The 25,186-nt window shown below is 39.6% G+C and overlaps 1 protein-coding gene across 2 annotated transcripts in view; it reads left to right on the plus strand.

Moving 5' to 3' along the window:
* The window catches only part of suclg1 (succinate-CoA ligase GDP/ADP-forming subunit alph), a 27,636-nt gene extending 2,963 nt beyond the window's left edge, over positions 1-24,673 (plus strand). Inside the window, exons 2-9 of one of the 2 annotated variants that reach the window (XM_054778258.1) lie at positions 552-652; positions 8,016-8,132; positions 8,291-8,503; positions 8,870-8,927; positions 9,715-9,798; positions 13,796-13,947; positions 18,794-18,982; positions 24,279-24,673. In XM_054778258.1, the coding sequence (XP_054634233.1) occupies positions 552-652; positions 8,016-8,132; positions 8,291-8,503; positions 8,870-8,927; positions 9,715-9,798; positions 13,796-13,947; positions 18,794-18,982; positions 24,279-24,305 (941 nt within the window). In that variant the 3' untranslated portion in view covers positions 24,306-24,673. The remainder of the gene's footprint in view (positions 1-551; positions 653-8,015; positions 8,133-8,290; positions 8,504-8,869; positions 8,928-9,714; positions 9,799-13,795; positions 13,948-18,793; positions 18,983-24,278) is intronic. The other variant, XM_054778259.1, reaches the window with a different exon arrangement.
* Positions 24,674-25,186: the final 513 nt, after the last annotated feature.

Genomic DNA, 25,186 nt, shown 5'->3' on the forward strand with positions numbered 1-25,186 from the left:
AAGAAAATTACAATAAAAAAAATGTATGACAATATATTGCAATCTATTAGTTTAATTTCTATTACGTCACCATGCATTGCTCCTCACAAGGCTACACTCTTCTGCATTGTTGTGCGTATGCTAGTGGCCCCGCCTCCGTCCACCAAGACAAAGACACTGTATTACTGATGAAAGGGCTCACTCCATTCATGCCGCTGTTCTCTGAAACAAATGTGCCAAGGTGCTGAAACCAATCAACAGAGAGAACCCTCTTCCTGCCTGTTTGGAGGCGAGAGACGAGGAAAACACATGCATGCACATGGCAATATATTTAGGCGGGCAAAATTATGAGTTCATTTTTATTTGTGTGATTCATTTATTTATTGTTGTCCCATTCCTGCTGCCCACAAAATTATTGTTTTCTGAACGAGAAATCTTGTTTTAATCTTGCGAGACCTTGTGGCATGAGATCTTGTGACTCCTCTAGTATTTTCCTGATGGATGTTGATGTACTGTATATACTGGATGAGATGATGTATGTTAACGTCAGTCTGTCTTTTCTGTTGGTTCAGTGCAGCAAAGTGGTGTCAGGCACTGTTATACGGGAACAAGACCAAACCTTTACATCAGCAAGAACACCAAGGTCGTCTGTCAGGGTTTCACAGGAAAGCAGGTTTGTTATGAAACCTTTTAACCATCAAAATTAGGTATTTGAATCATGTACCAGAAAGTAATAATCACAATTTACCACAGGATTGCAATCTATCTGTGGCTTGGAGGGGTGCTGTCATAGTCTAATTTGCATAATTGGCCAGATGTAAAAGAGTGGAGATTTTCAAAACCTCCGACTCAATGTTGGGCGGGTAAAACTGAGCTTTTTGGTGTCATAAGAAATATGCTGCATTTTCTCTTATTTTTAAACCAATTGAATTACGGGTGTTTGTTGTTTTAATTTGGTCATATAGCATGCAAAGGCGATTAAAAAATAATAATAAATAAATAAAAAAATGTTGATGTTTCTAGATTCACGTATGTGCTGATTTTATATACAATGCAAAGAATACAAATACTATATTGATGAACAGATGCATGTAATGCACAACCAAAACAGTTGTGGTATGTGCGTATGAGGGGTATTAAGAAGTGTGACTTTAGAAGTGTGTTTTAAAAATTTTTTGTCCGTTTCCATATTGTGGGACCATGGTGGGCCTCAAGATGCCTCCACATCCGAGTTCCACCAACATTTTCAGCAAAAATGCTCCTCAACCATCAAACAAGCCAATATCAGCGCCATGAGCATCTAAATGTTTAACTGCACAAGTACGTTTTGCTTTTAAGGGTTTTTTTGGTCTTGTTTAGTGTAATGCCACCACAAAAGGGTATCTTTGATGGCAAACAAGATAGGTGTGAGGATAGTCGTAGAACCAGAAAATGAACTGTGACACAGGAAGTAGTCAGGCGGGGATAGGAGGAGGAGTAACACAAAGTATTGACCGTACAAGGACTTAAAACAGGGGTGTCCAAAGGGCTGCCGGGGGCCATTTGCAGCCAGCGGCATCGTGTAGAAATAAAATTCAACAAAAATAAAACCCAACAAAACCTGGAAACATAGAGCAAAAAGGCAGAATGTTAATTGAAAGTCCCCAACTAACGAACACAATTTGTTCCAGACGACCGTTCTTATGTCGAATTGTTCTTAAGTCGGGGGAAAAGGTAATATTACCAATGATATAGGTACTACATGTACGTGTATACATATACAGTATATGCGTATTTGTATTTGTACTTTATTTATCCCACAGTGGGGAAATTCACTTGTTACAGCAGCAAGCAAGATACGCAAGTAAAGACTACAGTGTAAAGAATACATATTGACTACAACATGGTTCAGGTGGTGCAGGTGTTGTAGAGCCTGAGTATGTATGTAAATATGAGTTTGGATGCAGTAGTAATATTAAACGAGGATAATTAATGAAAAAAACAATAAGAAACGTTATATAATAATACATAATGATAAATGTTATTTACCTTTGAAGAGGAGTGGTCGAGCATATGTCGTCGTAGAGGAGGAGATATTGGAAAAAAAAGGACAAGTCGTCGTTAGACTTTTTTAAAAGAGGTACTGTTCTATGGGTGGTGTAGAATTAAGCAGGCCTATTCACTCTTCATAAACTTTAATCACACGCTCTATCCGGGTTGTACAATTTAGCTTTCCATTTAGCTTTACACTGTATCTCCCCAGCATCTAACTCTTCCTCTGTTGGTCTCATTAGCTCAAGGCTGCCTCTTGGTCCCATTAGCAGTGTCACAGTGCCCTCTACTGGTCAAGCATGTACAGTAGCAGTATACATACTGATTGAGCGACTGACTACAAGGCAAAATAAAATAAAATATAGACCAGTCGGCTTGTGTTCGTATCCGTGAGTGTTCGCTTGTCAGGTGTTTGTAAGTTGGGGACCTAGTGTACACTGTACACTAGGTCCCCAACTTACGCACATCCGACATGCGAACATCTGAATAGCAGCTCTTGTGCCTTGTCTAACCTTATTGTTTTAATCAATAAAAAGCACCTGGTTAAAACTTGGGTGATAGACTTTGAACCATGTGTGCTCAAGGAGGAAAAAAAACTTGGCAGCTTTGTTTGCAATCTAGAAACATGGGACTTTACAGATTTATATCTCCATTTGTCCTTACCACATCACATTTTCATCCTCTGTTTTGCCCTTTACGTAATAAAACATGTACATGCAGTTCCAGTAAACACTCCAGGTAATTAGAAAAGGATGAGGGATGAAGCAAGTGATATTGAGAGCACATTGTCGTATCTTCTACCTTGATAAGCAAGCCATCCTTCAAATTTATTATCCCAATGTTTGGGGTGATAATGTCTCGTGGAAAGAGATTTAAAAAAAAAAAAAAAAAACAGGCAACGCAACAAGGGAGAAGGCACATATAAGTGGTTAAAACTGCCGATGAATAGTGTCTAATTCCTGTTAATAGGCTAGTTGTAATTTGCACTGGGAAGTCTTTCATTTAAGCTCTCTGCTGTGACCGTCTGGGACACTGTCTACATTGCCTCAGCATCTTCAGTGATAATACCCCCCAGGACACCATCCGTAGTCTCATTAGGAGCATGCCCCGACGTTGTCAGGCAACATTGGGGGGATTTTGTGAAAAGGCTAAAAAAAATTGTCATACTCTCCACAAAAATATAAATGCAACACTTTTGATTTTTCTCCCTTTTTTCATGAGCTGAACTCAAAGATGTACAACTTTTTCTATGTACAGAAAAGGCCTATCACGCTCAAATATTGTTCACAAATCTGTCTAAATCTGTGTTAGTGAGCATTCATGATTCATAATCTGTCCTCACAGGTGTGGCATATGAGACAGCATTATTTCACAGGTGTGCCTTAGGTTGGCCACGATAAAAGGCCACTTCAAAATGTGGCGTTTAACTGTATTGAAGGTAATCCAGTCAGTATCTGCTATGACCACCATTTGCCTCAAATACTGTATACACCGAGGCATAGCATCCCAAACATGCCCATGGTGATGTTTGTGGATGCATGACACAATATTTGAGAGCGATAAACCTTTTGTGTATATACTGTAGAAAAAGTTTTACATCTCATGAAAAATGGGAGCAAAAACAAGTTTTGCATTTCTGTTTTAGTTGTGTATATGTATAACTTTTTTTTTTTTTTTTTTTTTTTAGCCTTTTCATAAAACCCCCCACCCAAAACCACCTGAAACCCACCTTGCTCACACAATGTCTGCTGAGAAACATTCTTGCTCTTGGACAAATGGAATTGAGGACCCCTGTTGTAGTATCAAAACACCTGTGTCTGGGAGGTCCAGTCTTTGGTTCATTAGTATTCCTGCTGCAATTGCAACATGAAGACAAAAGAACACTCCAAGCGTTTATATTTTTCCATCCATCCATCCATTTTCTATACCGCTTCATCCTCATTAGGGTCGCGGGGGGCATGCTGGAGCCTATCCCAGCTGACTTCGGGCGACAGGTGGGGTACACCCTGGACTGGTCGCCAGCCAATGGCAGGGCACATATAGACAAACAACCATTCACACTCACATTCATACCTATGGGCAATTTAGAGTCGCCAATTAACCTCACCTGCATGTTTTTGGGAATGCGGGAGGAAGCCGGAGTGCCCGGAGAAAACCCACGCGTACACGGGGAGAACATGCAAACTCCACACAGAAATGCCCAGGGGAGAATCAAACCCCGGTCTTCCCGATCTCCAGGCTGTTCCTGTATTGGCCAACGTGCTAACCACTAGACCACCGTGTGGCGTTTATATTTTTGTTGAGTTTATTTAATGACAATTCTTTGTTATTATTAGATATTGGTATCACATTATGACAGGGGCCCTGTATACTGTAGTAGGAAAAGCTAGGTACAATTACTGTAGATGGGGGCCCAGTGCTTTTCTTTTTTTTGTTTTTTTTTTTTACTCCCCATGAGGCCGAGAATTCACGGTGACGCCTCTGTCCAGGGAAACTCAAAATACTCAACACACTTTCAACAAACTCCCTTTTTGACTCCTCATATAACTGTACAAACACCATCAACTGACCATTATCAGTAGACTCATCCACAGTTAGGTAAATACCCTCTACATTTTTTATTCTATAACACAGCTGCTTAACTAGATCACCAGCCAGTACTTCATTGCGTCTGGTTGCTGTGGAATCTGAGAGAGTGATTTGCTTTACTTTAGATGTCATTTTCTTTTTCATTCTTTCATACTGTACGTTGTGTCCATCGACTTCAGTCATGCATTATTTCTGTATCTGAGAATGCCTTCTTGGGCGTACTCCAAATCCCTGTCAGTTATCAGTGAGCACACTGTTGCTTTTTGTGTCATAAATAGAGATGGACCGATATGGGGTTTTCAGGGCCGATACCAATTATTAGTAGTTAAGGAGGCCGATAACTGATATTTGGAGCCGATATTCATTTGCAGTAAAAGTGTAAAAATTTGCGTAAACCTTTTTGAATAATACAAAAATACATACTACATACATACATAATACAAACTTTGTTTAACTGCCTAAAGCATGTTTGTTTAACCAAACAAATAGAAAAATAACTCCAAAAGAGAATGGAGTTACTAGACTCAAAAGCATCTCTTATAAGTTGAATAAAAACTTAAAGGGGACCTATTATGCTTTTCTTCTTTTCTCACCTATAAATATTGTTACAATGTTGTATTCTCCTGTTAAATGATGCCAATGTGTCAGATAATGAGTTTTGCGCGTTTGGAAGTGAGACCGGAAAGCTGTTTTGGACGGTTCTGCACACTGTGTTTTACAGAGTTTTTTTAACACCAGGTTCCATTTACATCAGTGCAACACAGACAAACTTATGTGGGCATTCTTCAGGCAAACGCTGTAGGCCTGCACTTTCCCCGCTCTGCCTCGCTCTGCTCTGTTCACCATTAGCATGTATGGCTCCCAGGAAATGTTTGTTCGGGTGTGCTTAAAGAGGAAAGCATCCGGCAGAAGTGGATGGAGTTGCTGATTCCCGGCCATCAATAGAAAAATATGTTCATCTGTCAACGGAAATTCACACGGGACTGTTTTATGAACATGGACCAATATGAAGATGGACTATGCTCCAAACTCTTGCTGAAGTCCGACGTCTTTCCAGCGTTACTTGGTCTTGTTGCAGAGTGTGTAGCTGCTCTACAAGTGTCCAGAACTTAATAGAAAGGCCCCAAAATTTGTATAATAGGTCCCCTTTAAATAAATAGCTCCCTGAAATATTTCCACAGTAAATTAAAGTAACATTTATATATAACTTACCTTTGTTTTAAGTTCAAACACAACAGAAAGTACAGAGCGTTACAAGCTCAGCAGAAACTCTTGTAAAGTTAAATAAAAACTTACATAATAGCTCCATGAATTTTTGTTTAGCCTTCATCTTAGCGTACTTCCCTGCAACAAAACAAGACTGAATTGAATATCGTACTCTCTCACACTATCTACTATCACAGACTGTTTCACTGTCGACATTATCAGCAGCCTTCTTTCAAGTAATTCACAGACATGTCGGGAGGTACTACGAGCTAGCAGAGCTGCCGCAAATGTTTAATCTACTCTTACGGTATTCTGCTGCTCACTGTGACGTTAGTAGTTGTTGTGAGATGTAGAGCACCGGGATGTTTATTACAATTTTGAGAGTTTTCTGCTTTTACCTTGACGTGTGTTTGCTCTCAGGACGTTCTCCACACGAGAAAATCGCCCTCTTCACTCTGGCTCTGGCTCTGCCACTAACGCGTGCTGTGGCTTGCTTAACCAATTAGATGGTGCTGTGGGTGGAGCAATGCTGGAGACTCTTATGCTTAATATGCCAAAAGACAACAGCTGTGATGTAGATGTCCGGTGGCCACTTCCGCATTATGATACAAAGCATAAGCTTTTTTTTTTTTTTTTTTTTTTTAAATAAGAGCCATTTCCTCAGATTTCACAGTAAGAACAACAAAACTAAATGCACTGAAATCGTCATATCAAGCTGTAAGCTCTTCTATTCTTGTCACATTTATGACTAGTGGTTCGATAACCTGATAATCAGGGCCGATATATGGAATTTTGACGTATATCAAGTATAATTGGAGGGAGAATGAATGCAAATGTTTCAGTCCATTCTTCTTGCAATTACTGATTTTCGCCATTCCCTTTTCTTTTAGCAGTGAACTTGGAACACACCATTTTTCTGCAATCGAGGCTTTGAGTTCTGGCGAAGTGTCAATACAGCAACTGCTCCAAAACTAAATTGAAAGTTAAAAAGTGCATGCAGCAGTGAAGTCTGTTTGATGCGGTAACAGGCTGTCTGGATGGAGACAAGTCCTGCTCTACATGCACTGACCCAAACAAAACACACTGAAGGAATAACAGTTTGGGGGCCGTAAATACAGTAGGTGGCTCGGGGGCTGCATCCTATTGAGGGGAGCTATACTACAATCTACAATGTTCAGCCGATTTCCCTAATTTTGACACTGCAGGCATCAACTAACTGGATCTTTGTTGAATTAGGTCAGTCATTTCAAAGGGGAGGCTGCGCGGTGGCCGAGTGGTTAGCATATTGGCCACACAGTCAGGAGATCAGGACGATTTGGGTTTGAATCTCCATTGGGCATCTCTGTGTGGAGTTTGCATGTTCTCCCCGTGCGTGCGTGCGTTTTCTCCTGGTACTCCAGTTTCCTCCCACAACCTCCTTAAGGTTAGATGAACTACATTTGAGGCTAACTGGTTAGCTTTTCGAGCTTTCTAGCTTGTTAGCTTGCTAGCTAGCAGCCGTCTCGATTCCCAGTTTCACAATGTGGTGTAAACAATGAGTGAAAAGGTGACCATAGAGGTGGTATTTCATGCCTCCAGGGCTCTCATGTGAAAAAACGTGTTAAGTCATAAACAGGTTTTCTATGCTCTATCTACAAAAATATCCCATTTATTAACATTCAATCCTAAATTACAAAAATTCAATTATTGTGGTTGGGTCTGGAACCAATTAACCACTATAAACAAAGGATGACTGTACAAGCAATTAAGAAGTGAACGTTTCCATAATATGTCCCCTTTTAATGTAAAATAACCAACATCTGTGAGGACACGAGGTAGTTTGGATTTGTGTTTCTCAGGGAACTTCTCAATCCAAAATGACAGCAGGGGAAATATCTTATCAGATATGTCACAGGAGGTACAGTATATTGTATTTTGTCTGGCATTATCCAAAACTGCTGTTTTGTTTTTTCCTCACTGTTCAGGGTGGCGATTAAACCACACCTGCGTCATTATTTAGCAGTCAAGACAATTTAATTTCTTTCTCATTGAATATCTGCAGCAGCCGCTTCATCCCCAAATGACCTTATGTATTCATCCTGTCAGTCAGCCCTGCTGACATTTGTTGGATAATAGTGTATTTCTATGTTCTGTCAATCAGGGTAAACATTTCTTGTGGCAGACATTGCATAATTGAGTGATTTCACATACTGACTTCTCTTTGTTGCTAGGGTACATTTCACAGTCAACAGTCTCTGGACTATGGTTCCCAGTTAGTTGGAGGTGTGTCCCCGGGCAAGGGGGGCAAGACTCATCTCGGCCTGCCTGTTTTCAACTCAGTCAAGGAGGTTAGTGGGACTTTGTTCAGGTCTTTACAATAGGGAAACTAATGTGATAAGCATTGTACTCTGCAATTTTATTGAGATCCTTTAGATGGCAGTGTTTCCTCACTTTATAATTGCCATTTTTAATCCACCACCGGTACTTATTGTATTCCTTACCTCAGGCGAAGGAAGGCACAGGAGCTGATGCCACCGTGATTTATGTGCCCCCGCCCTTTGCGGCAGCCGCCATCATTGAGGCCATCGACGCAGAGATTCCCCTGGTGGTGTGCATCACCGAGGGCATCCCTCAGCAGGACATGGTGAAAGTGAAGCACAAGCTCCTGCGCCAGGGCACCACTCGCCTCATAGGCCCCAACTGCCCTGGAGTCATTAACGTAAACGCACATACATTCCCCCCATTTTGTTGTTGCTGCTGCACAAATGCACTCTTAAGGGATAATGGGTAATTCAAATGAAATGCATGAATTTTCTGGAAAATTATACAGTTACGGGCATACTAATGTTTAAGGGCACAGCATGGTTTATTCACTTTTGTCATTGTGTCATTCATATTGTAAATTGCTTTCATATTGTTTGCAATCTCTACAGGGAATAAGTCCTAGACTGTTATTGCCTAATGTTTTTTAAAATGTATTAAAGGCACTAGGCAGTGGCTATCAAGTTCAAAATTTATATAATAAATGGATAGTGTATCATGTCGTGTTGTAGGTACAAATTGTAATGATTTGTACTGTTTACAGCCTGGAGAGTGCAAGATTGGCATCATGCCTGGCCACATTCACAAAAAAGGAAGGATTGGTAAGTTTTGTTGTATTGTTTTTTTGAAGTGACATGACACTTAGAAATGGCGATCTTAAATTGTTCTTAATTGTAAATAAGTCACCAATAAAGGAGGACTGCATTTAAATAACATCAAAACATGAGTAGGAGTGTCACAAGATATTGTCATGAGATCTTGCAAGATTAAAATGTGATGATAGTTCTCGTTTAGAGAAAAGCTTTCTTGCAAGGACAGGACAGCCCGAGCCAATCAGACTGAGCTTTGGCATCACTACTGTGAATGCTAATACGCGTAATATAAGTGGCAGTGCGCGAGGCAGGATTGGAACTTTACACTATAAACCTTGCAATCCTGCCTACCCCGGTGTTCCCAGCATCACTCGCAATGTGTGGCTGTTTTGTCCATCAGAGTTGAACAGCTGCCGCCGTGTTAATGTACAAGCAGAAGGTGTAGTAATTCTACATTTGATCAAAATGACTTAAAATTTGTCAGATCAAAATACGATTGCTGTATAAACCATCTAAACATGTGATAGTAGCATCTATTTCACGACTTCCTGGTAGTGCTAAGCATCATGGGAACTATAGTTTAGCGTAAACATAAAATTAATCTTCTGCAATCTCTTTTACATGTGTCTTAACATATCTAAACATCAACATAACGTCCTATATTTTGTCAGTGTAGTTTTCTTAAAAGTAATGTTAAAATATCGTCTCCACCTCGTGAACCCGATCTTGTGAATCGTCTTGTCCTGTGAGTGTTTTGTGACACCCCTCTAAATGAGATTGTCTTTCCCTCTTTCAGGCATTGTGTCTAGATCGGGAACTTTGACATATGAGGCAGTGCATCAAACTACACAAGTTGGCCTTGGCCAGTCCCTCTGTGTTGGTAAGATAGAGTTGTGCATTACGCAAGGGCCATCATTTGTGCAGCTCTAAGTACTTTACAGTTCACCCCTGCAGAAAATGTGCTGATGTGTTTCTACTTGCTTTCTGATTATTATCATCATAGCCTGTCAGTGTAAATATTTTCAAATGACATCATACAATTATGACTAGCACTTTTACTTCTTAATGCAGCTATTATTTACGAGGATTACTCCTATACAAACATAATCTTATGACCTAATCATCTACCATCAACCCAAAACTCTGTAATTGTGATCAAGTCTGACGCCCAAAATAACAGAAAAAACAAAGTGGATTCATTATCATTTTGACATTTTAATTATGGGGTGTACTTCGTAAATGCCACTGCTGCAATGGAGTTTAATACGGTCGAGTTTATTAATGTAGTTTATTAGTGGTACTGCTTCTGAGTCTTAAAGTGTGACTCCGACCTGCAAGGCTATGGCAAATTACCATGGGTACGATATTTAATATCACTGTCATCCGTTTTGCTGTAAACGTGGTTGTCTTTGATTATTATTCATTATTACCCCCCTCTCCCACCCCCCTTTTTTTGGAATGGTATCAATATAAATTTAGTTGATGTTTTGCCAGCGAATATTAGTCTTCTGCAGGTTTTTATAGATCATATAACCTTGGTAACCGTGGTAGTACTTTTAGAAGTGGAACTCATGTCTGTAGTCTCTTAGAAGTTGCGAGGAGACAAAATGTGTTGCATTGGCGAATCAGGCGCAACCATCATTAATGGAAAAAGAAATCATATATTCAGTTTTCCTAAATGTGGTCATTACTTTTTAATTGTATTATTATATTATGTTATATTTGTATTAATTAAGTACGTACACACACTCCTGATCCAAATCTGAAGACCAGTTGAAAAATTGCTAGAATTTGTATTTTGCATATTTGGATCTTAATGAGGTTTTAAGTAGAGCTAAAATATACAAAAGCAAGAAGGGGAAGTGAAACAAAAAACATTTGGAACATGTAATTAAAAAAAAAAATTATTTAATTAAAAAAAAAAAAAGGGTTGTTTATCACCTGATCAAAAGTTAGTCAAAAGTTTGCTATAAAAGGCAAAATTTGTTCAAAATATACATTTTCTGTCAGGCATTCACACCGTCATGCCCTTTTGATGGCTACAGCTAAGAAGCTTTCTCTTTTTGAACGTGGTCGTATTGTCGAGCTACATAAGCAAGGCCTCTCGCAGCGTGCCATTGCTGCTGAGGTTGGCTGCAGTAAGACAGTCATTCTACATTTTTTGAAAGATGAAACATTTTCAAAAAAATCTTGAAAAATGACAAATCTGGTCTTTTGGGCTGCCTATTAGCACAATGGCTGAGCAGTGTGCGGAGGACATGTTTACAATGCAATGTTTCTGGATTCTACTCACCATCATGGCGGCCAAACCTGCACAGGGCATAGTAAGAAAGTGGATGGCGAGTCGGTACTCCCGTTTTAACTCTAGACTCCTTGGTCTGGAGCAGACTAACTCGACAGAATAAATCTCCATGATAACTTATGTCAGAACATATCCCACTTTCCACTATCCCACTTTCGTATAACCAGATCATGGATAAATTGAGCCAGAATAACCAAGACATCCCAGCTTAATCCCTTGTCCTATTAGGCCCTAGGTTTATGACAGCACAGGTTTATCCAACTTGCAGCACTATAAAAGCTACTTTGACAAAAAGGAAGGAGAGGTGAGCTATTTGTGTTTTATGTGACTGCCAACATTTAATTTGCATGTTTTTTTACAAAGCACATCTCCACTCAGTGTGCTCATTTGTCATTAAATACAGGTGTCATGTTTGAATAGAACATGTACAAATACTAAGAAGAGAAACAAATACTCTTTGGTGAACTACTCAACATCAGCTGGCGAGGTACTGCTACACACTGTGTTTCGGTAGAACAACTTAGACACACAACTTGTGTTTTGAAGACAAGCCATAAGGATTATAAGGATAACAAGAGAGCAAGATGAAGTTACACTTTAAAAATATACCCCATGAACGTGATAGCCACGTGTAGCTTGTCCGTGGGACAAAAATGAGCTCGCAAGCTGCCTCCAGAGAGGCAGTGAGAGCCAGGCAAAATGTGTAAAAGAAGATGCCAAAAAGTTGAATGAGATTGAAACTTGAGCGACCACACACGCTGGCATAGATAGGCTTCGCCTGCGACAAGCTGTCGTCAATTGACTACACATTTTAAACTATTTTTCATTCTCTCGATAATAAGAAACAAAGTGAACTATCCGGTCACACATGCCCAAGTGCCAACTGGGCAGACAGGCGATTTTTATCAGAATAAAGCGCAGTGAAACTTTTTTATGATATTTTAAATTGTTTTCAAACTAATTGTGGTCAACATGTGCGTAAATAATCAAAATAAACAAGCTAATAAGCTTTTGCTGTTTTCGCAGATTTTTTTTGGTGCAATTTTAGTGTTTTGTGTTGTCTGTTTTTTTACAGTATATGAATGCCCTTTAAGAAGAATTGCATTGTGGGGAGTTGAGTGTTATAGTTCTGTGCTTTAGCACTAGGCGACTGTGTCTCTCTATTCTCTCTCTTCTGTCTGCACCGCCCATTGTCTTCTGCGTCCTGATTGGCTGCAGACCATTGTCAATAAATTTCCTTCGTGCTGTCTCTTGTTGTGGTCATGGCTAGCTAAACTAGCTAACCATGTGAGCTGCTTGCTAACCGCCAATACTGTAAACAATAGAAAAAACAGAAGAAGCTAAGAGCGTGTGACTCTGAACGCTGTATGTTTTTCCCCGATAAAACCCAATGTAAACAAAACGTTCTGCACCCAAAAGACAGAGGAAGCCAGCCATCACACAAAAAGTTGGATTTCTGGACATGCTGAAGAAAAGCAGAAGTTATGTGGTTGCAGGGCGCCATTATGGAATACTGTAAATGAATCTTTGGTTCATGGAGGACGGGGAGGAGTAAAACACGACAACAGGAGCAATATGTTTTGCTTGAACAAGGATACAAAAATGCTACAGCCGAACCGCGCCAAGACGAAGAGGCATGGTCAGAGGAGTAAATACGCGTGAGTCACTTAACCAACCAAATAGGTTGATCATTAAAATTAAAATTAAATTTGAACTTAGAGTAAAACAAAAGAGAAATGTGAGAAAATGTTAATGTCTGAGAAGTGTATAAAGTGTATGGTGAGGGGTTTTACAGCCTTAAAACATATATAATTGTAAAAAAAAAAAATAGTAATAATAATAAAGTTGGCTACCTGGGGGATTTCACTTATTGCGGGTTATTTTGGGAACCTATACACTGTTGTAAATGAGGGAACACTATATCCATTCATACAATATATTAATATTGTTTTCAAGTTTTATAAAAAAAAAAACAACAAATTTTTAAGGTATGGCGGTTTTTATTTTGTCGTGGCGCTGTGCCACGATCAATTACATGTCGCGGAAACCCTGGCAAATGTATTATATAATGCTTTGTCAGGCTTGACTGAGGCACCAGTCAGTGAATATCTGTTGAGGCACTGTCTGCATCCTTCAACAATGACTATAATTTTTCCAAATAGATTATTTATTTATTTATTTTTTTAAATTACCCTAAAGGAGGAGGTCTAAATACATTGTGAAGCCATTTATTGTAGGAGTCAACGCACTGCCTGATGAGACAGAGCAAGGGAATACACTTGAGATGTAGAATACACAAAAATCCTGCTCAAAGTAAATCCATCTATTAATATTTCGTGTGCTCACTAGAAGCAATTCCGGCTGTGTGGAATTGTTTTTGCGAATCCCCAACGCAGAGGCATGAAAGAGCTTGATGCTGCTGTGATGATCAGAGTGTATCAGGCATAAAGTTAGTTTCGCCTGATTTGTATTCCATTCTCTAGCTGTGCCGCCATGTGGTCCTCAAATATTCACGCGGATGCTCCTGTGAGAGTGATGGGGTACACAACACGCATTTACTTTGTCTCCTGCAAAGGTATTGGCGGGGATCCGTTCAACGGTACAAACTTCATAGATTGCCTGGAGGTGTTCCTGCAGGATCCCAAGACAGAGGGCATCATCCTGATTGGGGAGATTGGAGGCAATGCAGAGGAGAACGCAGCAGAGTACCTTAAACAGCACAACACTGTAAGGAACACCCTTGACAACCAGTACTTTTCTTCCTTGACTTCTTTGACACTACTTTTATTGTCTACATACAAGGTACACTCTTCAAATATAACATACAGCCAAAGTCAAGAGCACAGTGTGATATGTGAAAGTGTTTTTTCCTGGTCACAGCCTCAGGCCGTCTTTTGCCTGAAAGTGTGTGATTAACATGATCAAGATTAAGAGTGACAGACGAGTGTTTGTGTGTACGACACAGGGTGCATGTTTTGCAAAGCACATCTTTTGAGATGACAAAAGAGCAGCGAGGTGATGAGTGTGCAGGAATAAGTCGTAATTGACATTTTAAAATCTAGGCAAGACCTGCACTCTGTTTGCTCCTTTCTTTGTGTTTGTGTTTTTCCTTCTTTGTTTTCTTTCTGTGCATTTGTATGTGTGTGTTTATGGTGCTCTCAGGCTGAAAAATTAATTTAATTAACCCGCAGAAGCTCTAATGCATGCAAATCTCCTGCAAGCGTCTCAGGAGAATAACTCCCTCTCTTGTGCTCTCTTGGCAAATAAAGTACAAACAGTCACCCAAAGTGTTGACAGGGAGGCACAGTTCAGATGAAACGTGCATGAAAAAGCCCAATAGAGCGGCGGAGTAGGTAACATATGCTTTTATTTAAAGCTGACTGTGTAGAACACAGCACAGAAAATCATGTACTTCATAATTAAGAACAGCACAAAGCTCCAAAATTAAAGGTCCCCTATTACGAAAATGGCTTTTTCAATGATGTTCTAACAGTAATGAGTCTGTATGAGCACAGAGATGGGCGTAGACAAACACAACTCGTTAGTATTAAAGCTACAGACACATAGTGGCATTTTCCCAGTATGACACAAAACTGTCTATATTTCAGTATCAAGGCTAGATTTTGGCCAACACACTTTCCAATACATTATTGTGGGACCTCTCAGACTTATTTAGAATTGTTGAAAAATATATTACTTGACCTTTTCAGATACCAATCTTTTGGTTTGTTGCAAATGTTTTTTTCTTGATGCAGTTAAATACAAGGGCAGTTTTTAAGTTATTTATCTTAAAATAGTACAAACGAGTTGAGTTGACCGCATTCAAAGCATTCTTAATTCCATCCTTTAGTTGGCAAACATTTTTCACACTCATTCATGATTAAACTGCTTTAAAATGTATAAAAATGTATTTCAAAAATTAAAACACCTACATACAGCAACCTAGTTGTGTGGGAGAATTCAACTCATCACTAATTGTACCTTTCTTAAGTTTCATTATGCAGTAGCTCCACCCATGTATCAAATTGTCTGTAATAATGAATAAAAATATTCAGCACTATTGTGAAAAATACATGAACAAACATGAGAAACTTCATTATACCTGTATGTGAACAGTTTAGTTAACCTGTCAATACCTGTATGAATAATTGTGTGAAATCCATGAAAACAACCTTGGTTCCTCTGTCAGACTTTATGATGCAGGGCATATTTCAAGGTTCACCGGGTGTCAATTTGTACCGTGCTTGCCAACATAATATGGTATTAAAAGTCACTTGTATCAAAGGTCTGCCAAGCGTTGCTGGGGTTTTGCTGGATTCGGAAATAGGTCTTACACGGGATAAGCGTATGATAATTTGCTTTAGTATCTTGCACCTAAGCTTCCATGAAGGTTTAGTGATATTTCATTTCCACCCATTTCAGCCTCATGACTTTTAGCCCAAGCTTGTCTCCCTCAAGCTTACATAAACCTTTTTGTAATTCGGTGGAAACAACACTGCATAGTAATGCTACTGAGCTAGATAAATGCCAGGCTTCCAATGCGGACACAACCATGTCAGTCTCATCAGGTCATGTTTCTGCTCTTAGCCTCACTTTGTAATCTTATTTGTTGAATAACCACTCCCTGGAAATCACCCTATAGGTTTCATGATTAAAGTATCGGAACTTCCTACAGCAGCAGACAAAAGACCAAAGACTAACAGGAATGTTTCGAAGCCTCTTTGTTATAAAAGGTACAGGTGGTTCCGAATTTTAGTATTAATCATACATACTCGGGTATGAGTATGTAACTTACAAATAATTAACCCTTCATGTGTACATAAAATAAGCCAAAGCTCTAGCAACCTTTCCATCTCATTAATAAGACCACGACACTGCTTAGTTATTACTGTCCCTTTCAGAGGAGCAGATCCTTTAACATGCTCAAGGATACCGTAGCGTCCTGGCAGTTATGTGTAGTGTTAAAGAATTTTCTCATTTCCAACTCTGTGAGACCGTGATCGTGACAGGCTGAGTCAGGTCGTGTGTGGGGGTGCAGGCCGAGGAGGATGGTAGCATGCAGAGGTGACAGTTGACTTTGCTGATGTTTTCGTGGGGTTGCGGCCAACAGTAGCCTGTTTTTGCAATAGATTGTTGATCGACCACCTTCTCGTCATCCTTGCAATATCCCGGTTGGGACAGTCCAGTGTGGGCATTTCTCCTCTCCCTGAGGTTTTTAAAACATTAATTTTGACTTCCATGCTGATGGCTTAACTTTTCTTTGGCGCACTGCCACCAGAAGATTGATTTTTTTTTTTTTTTCCACCATGTGCACTGTAACTAGTTCTCAAGCAAGTCTCGTTTTTAATGGACCGAGCACTTTTGCAACAGCGAAGCGTAAAAATGAACGCTGTAAATCAAGGAGCACCTGTATTATCTGTATTTTCTACGAGGGGGAAAAAACATTTTTTTTTTCATGGGACCCAGAATTCCTGGCTGCACCCCTGCTACTGGCTATATGGTATGAAAAAAGGAACCATAAAATCACCTTCATTTAGACAAAAATATAGTTTACTTTTTGAAGACAACTCGTGAAACTTCCAGAGAATGAGATGCCTTCTTTAAAGAGTCTTTGGTGAACTTTTTCTTCCACCACTGAGATAGGCTTTTTCTCGTCTGATCTGAAATTATTTTTATTAGCTTAGCCGTCTGACTGTCACACACATACGGGTGAAGAAATAAATAAACTGAGAATAAACTGAAGAAACAAGGGTGGTATCATTTTTTTCCACGACTGTATATTGATCCATCCTTTCACTTTTAAATGTTCGGTTTTCTCGAACAACTGTTGTTACTTTTGAGCAAGCCATGTTTCTCATCTGAAGATTAACCAACATGAAACATGGATGGATGGTTGTCGTTTGCTAAGCAAGTAAACAATTTCATTGGCTCATTTTGAGTGATGTCGGCGTAATAACTGAAGTAACTACGGCTGCAAACTGCCGCTGCGAGCATAATTATTATATTTCCCATTCACTTTAATTGGTCACGGGTCCATAAAGGGCCATCACTGGGTTCAGATCCGGACCGAGGTCCACCATTTGGTGATGGCTGGAATAGATCTTACTCAAGCATTTTTCAGTAACATTTGTTGGTCTCTCCAGTCGTTCAACATCTCCTGAACTGATATGCATCTTCATTATAAGTACAAAGTAGTATGCAGGATTTAGTTTGCGATCCTGCTAGTGCCAAGTGTCCTGAAGTGGCAATTTTTGGTGGTATTTCTTAACATTCTTTTCATTTATAATTGAAACAAATATACTGGAAATGCTTTAATTATAGTGGCCGTCATTTATTTCACTGTACCTAAACCACAAAGAGGATGAGGCATTAATTGGAGAGTGGCTGTTATTTCAAAAATTTTAAAACTTAAAAAAAAAAATTTAAATGAATTGGATTTTACAAGAAAGTGGAAAGAAAAACCTCATGGTCTTTAAGTGTATTGCACAACCCGGTAGCAACAAAACCAATGTTGTAATAGCAGTATGCTAACATGCATGAGTTTCACAACAGCAAACAATATTTAAAAGTGGACGCAGAAGTAAATAAAGCTGCTGGAAGGTGAACACATTAATGATGCTGCAAATGCAGCTACTGCCATCCTGTGGAGTTAATCAAAAAACACATCGAGTTTGCCTACAGCCACAGCTGTTGATGCCAATTTTTTTGATAGGAGGCTGGGGTTAGTTAAATAGAGGCATTCATTGGCGCATTTAGGGTAATCATTTTCTTTTGTCATAAAATATGCTTAGAAATATATGTATTATCGTAAATAGATTTAAGAAAATCACTATCATAACAGTACAGTTTACCTGAACTGTGGTAGCTGTGTAACTGATCAAGCTGGAGTCTTCCTGCCTTGAATGGCATTTAAGACATTTAACTTTTAAAGGCATGTTTATTTGAATTTGCTGTGTGTATGCGTGCACACGTTATTCTCAAGTATGATTTTAACCACGACAATATATATGCACCCTCAGAATCTTTTTTCCTAGTTAAGATGTTATTGCTATGGATGAAATATTAGCACTCTTCACCTTGGAACTGAACAGCACATCCATCAATGAGCAAGTAGCGAAGACTGGCGCTGAGCTAATCAGTGGCTGCATGACTAATTACCATCTCAGAAATTAGATGATATGAGATGGCAGGCGCCTGTGCGCCCTATCTGGTCAGCCACCAACCCATGCAATTAAACTGCTTGATTGACCCTTTGTTTTAATAATGCGGGGCTGAGACAGAGACGACTGCTTAGATAAGCCCCTTATCATCAGGACTCTGTAATGGGAGGACATGGGTTGTTTAATTTCAAATGAATTAATAAAATACAGGTGCAGAAAACAAATTGACTTGATTTATGCATCCCCTTCATCGCCTTCCTTTTCTCCTATGTTTCTGTCCTGCCTACCACTTAGCCATTTGGTTGCTTTGCTAACAGCCCTCACACTTGCAAATGAGGTGATTTTACTTTATAGTCACTCTTTCACCTCCTTTTTATTTTCCTTTTTTTGATTTCACAATTTTTTTTTCCCAGGGTGCTAACGCCAAGCCTGTGGTTTCCTTCATCGCGGGGCTAACTGCTCCTCCCGGGCGAAGGATGGGTCACGCTGGTGCCATCATTGCTGGAGGAAAAGGAGGCGCCAAAGAGAAAATTGCAGCGCTGCAGTCAGCCGGAGTGGTAGTCAGTATGTCCCCTGCCCAGCTAGGCAGCACTATGTTCAAGGTGAGTGTACCTGCAACAAACAGTCATCTTGATGGAAAATCCTGTTGTTCAGTGCAAGGAGATGCATCTCAATTATCTTTCTAAGGACTTCTCTTGGAATTCAGTCTTTTTGCTTGAAAGCAAATGATGCTGTTTAGATTTACTTAGATCAGAAAATATCTTGTAGCAGCAAGTATGAGATTAAACTTCCAATGTACCGTAAAGATGGGGAGAATTTAATACTTGCACGTTGACAGGATGAGTTAAGGCCACTGCGTCTTTATTTCACTACATCTCAAGTGAAGTGTTAAAAAGATGTATAAAAAGTGGAATGCATGTATTATACTCATTCGTCATCTTATACTTTCATTATTGCTGCTGGCTCTACTGCACGCAAATATTGATTTACACACACACACACTTTTTTTTTTTCTCCTAAGTTTAATTCATAATCATCGGGTGTAATGATGAAAAACGTGCAATGCGGTTGCTCATTTTGTCGCTCGTCGTTTTCATACATCTGTGTTAGTCTGTTGGAAGACCGCTGGAATGGAACTGGTACCATGTAGATGCATTACTTTTGGGATGCTGAACTACTGGTGGGACAAAGCTACCCTTGTCTTGCATCACACTGATTGCGTAGTAATTGCTGAGTTGCATGTGGCGTCACATCCTGGTTGTAGTCCTCAGTGGTCAAATACATTTGTTGGTAGATGGAATCTGAAGTCAGAGCAAAAATGGCACAAAAATGCGCAGTGCTCGAATGTGGAAGTTGTTCAAATAGAGATTTTGAAAAAAACTTATTGCAAAAATAGTCCATCATAAAGGGAAAAAAATTCGGGAAACAACCAGAAACCATCAAAAGGTGGCTGCTGAACCTGTCGCTCTCGTCAAGTGGAGCTGAGCATGATCGCGCTCCCATTTGCAGTGACCAACAACAAGCAAAATTTATACTAAAACCAAAGTTAAAATATTGTTGGAACTTGGAAATGCTCATGAAAATGCGAAATGCAGAAAGAATTGCCTCACAACAGAAAATTACAACTTTGTCATTTCCTCATACCACTTCATCTAAATCGACGTCCAAACTACGGCCTCTGGGCCAAATTCGGCCTGCCATCCATTTTTAACTGGCCCGTATCAAAGTCTACTGTAAAAATATAATGGACTATGGCCCGCACAAAATGGACTTAACTGTTTTGTACTTCTTAGGTTAAACAGTAGGTGCCAGGTGTCACAAGATCTCTGCACATCTGGCTCTGACATCCACCCACAGGCTCCTCGGAAGACGTTGCAGCAAGTTTTCCACAAACTGCCGTAGCCAAAATTCTTGCCCTCTTCCTTCTCAATCTCCTACACAAAATAAAAAGCTTGAAATTGCTACAAACGCACCAGGAAAAGCATCAATCGAGGCATGTTTACTTCTGTGACATTGTATTTTGTGCGCATGTGCATCACTTCCCTACCCTGCAGTAGTTGTTGATGTAATAGTCGTAGTAGCAGTCACAATGCCAGTGCACAAGACTGACAAGTTGCATGCTTTGAAGAATAAAACCAAACATCCACTTTTTGTAAAATGTTACAAAAACTCATACATCAATAAGCAGTCAGTGCATGGATGCGTAACAGTTCCAAACCAATGTAGTAACAGTTTTTAGTGGAACATGTTTCTCTCATTCTTCATTTAAATGGAGGGTGTCCAAATTGTGGCCTGTGGCTCGTTTTTTTTTTGGGTGCACCACATTGGAGAAATAAAATTACACAAAAAAACTCCAGCAAAAAGGTGGACAATATAGAGGTAAAGGCACTATGTAAAGAGAAAAAGCTTGAATGTTAACAAATAACACAAAGCTTTGTCTGTATTATTGTACATTTTGTTTAACCTTTTTACAAAATATACAACTAATACATTGGTGTGAAAAGTGTTTGTCCCCTTCCTGTTTTTTTTTTTTTTTTTGCATGTTTGTTACACTTAAATGTTTGAGCCCATCAAACAAATTTAAATATTAGTCAATGACAACACAGCTGAACACAAATGCTGTTTTTAAATGAATGTTTTTGTTATTAAGGGAGAAAAAAAAGCCACAGCATCTCAGGATGCAGGTCAGGACTTTGACTAGGCCACTCCAAAGTCTTCATTTTGTTTTTCTTGCCGTCGTGTTTTGGATCATTATCCAGCTGTAAAACCCAAGTTCGTTTTTAGCTTGGGGTCACGAACAGATGGCCGGACATTCTCCTTAGGCTTTTTTTGTAGGCAGCAGAATTCATATTCATAGTTTCATTTTTCAAAGCAAGTCGTCCAAGTCCTGAAGCAGCAAAACAGTCTCAGTCCATCACACCAACACCACCATATTTTACGGTTGGTATGATCTTTTTCTGAAATGCAGAGTTACTTTTACGCAGATGTAATGGGACTTGCACCTTCCAAAAAGTTGAACTTTTGTCTCGTCAGACCACAGAGTAGTTTCCCAAAGGTCTTGAGGATTGTCAAGATGTTTTCTGGCAAAACTGAGTCGAGCCTTGATGTTCTTTTTGTCAGCAGTGGTTTTTGTCTTGGAACTCGGCCATACAGGCCGTTTTTGCCCAATATCTTTAATATCTGGAGTCATGAACACTGACCTTAACTGAGGCTTGCAGTTCTTTGCATGTTGTTGTGGGGTCTTTTGTGACCTCTTGGATGAATCGTGACTGCGCTTTTGGGGTAATTTTGGTCGGTCAGTCACTCCTGAAAAGGTTCGTCACTGTTCCATGTTTTCACCATTTGTGGATAATGGCTCTCACTGTGGTTCGCTGGAGTCCCAATGCTTTAGAAATGGCGTTATAACCACTTCCAGACTGATCGATTTAATTAATCTCAGTAAGTTCTATTTTAACGGGGGGGGCAGGGGGGACTTTTTTCACACAGGGCCACGTAGGTTTGTTTTTTTTTTTCTCCCTTAATAAGTTTCTTTTAAAAACTTTATTTTGTGTTCAGGGATTAGGACCTTCATATCCATTTACTTTTTAATATGCGGTCCTCGGTGGAAAGTGTCGACACCACTGATCTAAATCTTTCATCGCTTGTTGGCCTTGTTTTCAACTGTTTCATGTCTTTGTGCCACACACAACTAAAGCAAATATTTTCAACAGCATGAACCGTTATTTGCATTGCACGTGGCTGCAACCCAATAATTTTTGTCCTCTAAGACTTACATGTACGTTATGCTTTATCATCATGATTACTACAGAGTTGTACGATTATACAACAGCCTAGTAACAATCGAGAACGAGTCACGTGGACCTCCAACAAAGTGAAAACACTGTAATATGCATGCCAGAGCAGTAGGCACTGATGTCACTTTACAATAACAAACCCTCCACACATTTCTCATGAAACCTGCTCAGAAGAGAGGCGAAACTTCAAAGACAACCTGAACAGTCCAGTTGTGGTTGATTCAATGCCCATTCAGTGACCTGGATGAATGAGAATATTCACAGGCACTACACACATGCGCACATACCATTTTTCCTGTGATGAACATTTGCATAAATTGTCTTTTACAGACATGTTTCAAGTCAATCCAACTAATGGGGTCAGACTTTGCTGTTTAGTAACAGCATCACCATGCCATGCATTGGTCAGAACAATAGCACCTAACAGTAGGGATGCAGGTTTTGACAAATTTTCAGCGTTTTGTGTGCAGCGGTTTGGGAGTAATAGAAGCTTAAACAAACAAATACAATCACGGGGTATATTTTTGCAGTCATAATGCGAAGGAAGTGTTTACATTAGCGCACATTGAGATCCTCAAGTAATTTAACTTGGGCAATGGACAAATCCCTCTCTTAGTGTCCACATTTCATATCTAATTGAGAAATATGTGCATGGCTTTAATCAACAACTGATGAAAGTTGTTCATGTCCCTGATGCGATTTTTTATTTTTGCAGCCAGTAGCAGTAATTTAGATGTTTTTTTTTTTTTTTTAATAGCATTTCCACATTTGATAATTTATGCGATTCCTCTTTCTATTTCCCAAGCTGTTTGTGGATGACATAGTTTGAATGTAACACAAATATGCAATACTCACTGTGATATCTGCTGGAGTGAGTCACGCCTCTGGTGCAGGAAGGCGATATCAGGAAAAGTTCACTTCATCAGATGACTAAATTCTTATGCAAAAATAATTACAAGCTTTTTAACTTTGTTTACTGGAACTGCAATGCACACATTCGCACACCGGAATTAGGTCTTAACTCACCGGTGATGCACAGGGTGTGAGCACTTCCACTGCAGCTCTCTCTCTCTCTAAACAAATGTCTTGCACTTCTTTCCTTCCTGACATGTTTTCTTGTTCTCCCTGCTGCTCTACTTGCTCAATAAAAAAAAAAGACGTTGTCTTGCATCCCTTTTGGAGTGGCAACCCCCCATTCCCTCATTTAGACTTCTTTACTTGTCAGATGTCGATCTACCGAAGTCCTGTTTTTTTAGTTGTTGTTTTTTGTTAACAATCTCACAAACATTGCTTTTACCTTCGGTGTTGCCTTGCTTATCAAAGCATTTGTGTGCAGCACAACCGCTTCTTCCTTTTTTTTTTTTCCATGCCGTATTACTTATTTCTCTAAAAGCCTTATCCCAAATGACTGCACCCTGTTGACTCCTTGTTCAAGCAGTTTTTTTGCAATCACGCACAACTCCCCATTTAACCCACAAAAAGCTTTAATTCATTTCCCAATTCCCATAACGGCAAGCGGCTTTAAAAGGGCTTTGAAGGAAACGTGAACCTCATGTATCCTCAGGGTGGCAGTATACCTTAAGGTATCTTCCAGCCTCATTGGAATGAGCCAACATGTGCAGTCAGTACCTCTGTGCGTACTGCAGACCTGATAAATGGCATTTGCATTAAGTTACATTCTCCCCATGGAATAGTAGCAAAGCTTCTCATGGAGAGGGACATATTCTATCATCTTGCCGTTTGTGTGACATGTCCCAAATTGAATAGAATTTTTTTATGTAGCTTTGTTTTAAATGCTGTTTTATAGTCGCGTTGTTGGATTTTGCAGATAGGCAAAACAACAGTAGCTTTACGTATCAGACTATTGCCTATGTAAGATGTCTCAATCCATCAGATAATGTGAGCTGTTTTAAAAGTGTCAATTGTCTGTGAACCCACAGACTCGTGAGTTCAGCTCTTTCAGTAAAGACAGTCTCCCATGCTATCGCTGCCTGTGTTTTCCTCCCTCAAAAAGAGCTGCGAGAAATCAACACGGATAAATAATTCACTTCTGTCTATGTCATTTTTTTCTCCATCATCATCCTTCCTCTCTGTTGTCTTTTAGGAGTTTGAGAAGAGGAAGATGTTGTAAGCCATTTGAGAAGACACCCCAAGATGAACAGCCTGGTTTTGGATGAGGATGTGCCCCCATTCTTTGCCTAACCCCGATTATCTAAAGCTACCATGCGCGCACGTTCAGTGTCTATATTGTAAATCTGTCATGAACTTGCACATTATGAAAGATTAAAGAAATGTCTTGATAGTATATCCTAAAGAGCTCATTACACACAAAGTAAAAACTTTCCTCCCTTCACTTAATAGTGAGAGCTTGACATGGTAACTGTTGGTGTTGTATTTGTTACACTTATACACACCTCCTGTAAGATGTATCCCATCACTCATGTCTGAATAAGAAATAAGAAATGTTTCTGATCAATTGCCTGCTTCTTTTCTGTTTTTCTGCGCATTCAGAACCACATGCTATTTTCTGTGTTCTCCATGTGGGTTTCTGCCAGTTGAAAGTAACGGTGACAGCTTTCACCAAGTGCATTCAAGGTGAACATGCAAGGAGCGCACACATTAGTTAGCATATTACAGCCTGTGTTGTGTTTCTTAGATCAATATGTCCTAAGGCTGTATTACTTAAAAAAAAAAGAAAAATAAAACGATGCATCGACTGCAAATTGTCACCGATTAAACAAACGGTAAACTGCACAGAGGGCATTAACATTTGAAAAAGAGACGAAAAGCCATTGTTGTGGTTTTTTTAATCCTACATGCTTTTTCCATTTTTTTTTGTGAGAAGTTAATTGTGCAGATCACAATTAACTTAGTTAATTGTGATCGGCAACACTAAGTACCAGGTTGATAAAATGTTTTAGCGGTGAACTCATCTGCCCACAGACGGGCAACGACACCATGTAGGGGAAATTAGAGGGGAGCTCATTGGCAAAATTATTTAGTAAACGTCAC

Source organism: Dunckerocampus dactyliophorus, chromosome 6 (assembly GCF_027744805.1).
Source record: "Dunckerocampus dactyliophorus isolate RoL2022-P2 chromosome 6, RoL_Ddac_1.1, whole genome shotgun sequence".
Lineage (NCBI taxonomy): Eukaryota > Metazoa > Chordata > Actinopteri > Syngnathiformes > Syngnathidae > Dunckerocampus > Dunckerocampus dactyliophorus.